Raw genomic sequence first — 2500 nt, forward strand, 5'->3', positions numbered from 1 at the left:
CAGGCTACATGCATATGATATGGTAAATCAGGCTACACGCATATGATATGGTAAATCAGGCTACACGCATATGATATGGTAAATCAAATCAGGCTACACGCATATGATATGGTAAATCAAATCAGGCTACACGTTTTAATCAGAGGTGACTGCTGTGCTTACACTGTGTGTTTGACTGCTAACTCCACGCACCTGTGTGGTCTGGGAGAGCCAGCAGAGCAGCCCGGCGTAGTGTAGCCATCGCGGGGAGTCCGCCTCCTTGCACGCAAGCATGACCACGCACAGCGCCGCCGCCAGCGTCATGAACGCGCCGGTCAGCCAGCCGCGCGTGGATTCGTCGCCGCCCCCTGGAGCCAGCACCAAGTACAGCAGCAGCAGCTGCAGCTTGGCGGCGGCGTCGATGAGGCTGGCCACCACCAGCGAGGTGCGGCGCTGGTGCGAGGAGTGGCACTGGTACAGCTGCTCCAGGTCACGTGACTTGAAGGTGTGGCGCAGCAGGGGCAGGTAGACCCCGCGGCACGCGTGGCCCCAGCGGACGAAGAAGTCGGCGTCGCTGGCGTAGTAGGACTGCGCGCCCGTGGAGAACTGCCGCTCGTGGGGGGCGCAGGGCTGGACGCGGGCCACCGAGCTGCGCCGCTTGGACATGCCGCCGCGCGAGGCCTTCTGGCGGATCTGCTGGTTGATCTCGTCGATGAACTCGTCGGTGACGTACATCTTGCGCGCGGGCTCCACCCCCACCTCCTCGCTCAGGTGCTGCTGGCTGATGACGTGCTTGACCGCGTTCTGCCACAACAGCTGCTTGCGCTGCAGCCCCGGCGACATTGGCACCGTCACGCAGGCCGGAGGTGGCATCTTCTGACCCTCCTCGTTGAACGTCACCATGGCGGAGACGGAGGGCGGAGAGCGTTCTCTGAAGCGCTGGTCAGGACTCAAGGTCACGTCGGCCGTCCTGTGGAGAGATGCTGATGTCTAGTCCATGCCTGCGGAGAGGAGGGAAGAAGAGCTCATGCACTCCATACAGAGAGATAACTTCAGAGGAAGCTCTAATAAACCCTCCACTTCATTTCCATGACACTATATGAGGCCCGCCTGAGACCAGGCGTTGTTTTCTAGAGCAGGTGTTGTTTTCTAAAGCAGGCGTTGCTTTCTAGAGCTGGTGTATAGATTGACAACTGTGGGAGTGGTCAGGTGACTCATAGGGTAGCACACTCACACAGTGCTAAAGAAGACTAGCGGCTACAAACGCTACAGTGCTAATTACTGATAAACAAAGATTATTTAAAAACAATTGAATTGTGAATTTTCAGAGAACAGCTTGAACTAAAGAGTGAAATCAATCAATTTGAGAAAACAATAATTAGATATAATATTTTTCATCCAACTGTGTAACAGGTTAAGCTACAAATGATGTAGACATCCTTCTCTTCCCCCATCATGTCACTGTACAAGTAGACATGTGCTGTTAGTAGCTCCCCTTATGCTTTTGGGTTCTTGTTCACCTGGTTGTGTTTCCTTTCCGTAACTTTCTACTGTTCTGTTACCGAATTATCTGTTGTGTTTACACACATTATGTACTGTTGTGTTTACATACATTGTGTACTATTTTGTTTACATACATTATGTACTGTTTTGTTTACATACATTATGTACTGCTTTGTTTACTGTTGTGTTTACATACATTATGTACTGTTTTGTTTACTGTTGTGTTTACATACATTATGTACTGTTTTGTTTACATACATTATGTACTGTTGTGTTTACATACATTATGTACTGTTGTGTCTACTGTCCATGTGTTGTTGTTGCCCTGTCTCTTTATCCGCCTCTTTTCACACCCTAAGTTTACATCTTGTTAAATCAGCGGCTCCACCTGTGCTCAGCTAGCTCAGCCTTGCTAAGTGTGTTAGCAATACTCTCAGCCTTGCTAAGTGTGTTAGCAATACTCTCTGCCTTTGCATCTTGGCATGGAACTGCTGTGGGATTGATGCAGTTGAGCGGTGAGGATTCTGTTTGCTATGCTCACCCTGCAATCTGGACATTCTTGTAGTCTTTTGTTCCCTTTGCATAAGCTGAAACCCAACTCTCACTTGCATCCAGCATCTATAATCTGGCAATATATAATTCTATAATTTATATAACAAATAATCATTAAAATTATAAACTTGTTTTGAAGTTCTGTGAACATTTTTGAACATTTCCACTCTGAGAGTAGCACGCCCAATCAGTAAGGAGGACGTGCATTACGCACACTCCTGAGTGGTACGAAGCCCCAGGCGCGGAGTCCAGATTTAGCGCTGAGCTCATTATTGCTGATGAGGGCTATAAACTGCTGCTGGTATCATGCCTGTGTGTGTGTGTGTGTGTGTGTGTGTGGCTGGCCGATTTTAGACCGCACCTTCTACGGGAGACCTAGGTGAACCGAGGCCATTTGTGTGTGTGTGTGTGTGTGTGTGTGTGTGTCCAGGGGAACTGAGGCCATCGCATCAGAATTCACTTTGCA

General features: G+C 49.4%; 1 protein-coding gene across 1 annotated transcript in view; it reads right to left on the reverse strand.

Moving 5' to 3' along the window:
• The window catches only part of si:dkey-206f10.1 (adenylate cyclase type 8), a 59761-nt gene that overhangs the window by 50120 nt on the left and 7141 nt on the right, over positions 1-2500 (reverse strand). Inside the window, exon 2 of the mRNA XM_048249729.1 lies at positions 193-980. Within this exon, the coding sequence (XP_048105686.1) occupies positions 193-882 (690 nt within the window). The 5' untranslated portion in view covers positions 883-980. The remainder of the gene's footprint in view (positions 1-192; positions 981-2500) is intronic.

This window comes from Alosa alosa, chromosome 8 (assembly GCF_017589495.1).
Source record: "Alosa alosa isolate M-15738 ecotype Scorff River chromosome 8, AALO_Geno_1.1, whole genome shotgun sequence".
NCBI lineage: Eukaryota > Metazoa > Chordata > Actinopteri > Clupeiformes > Clupeidae > Alosa > Alosa alosa.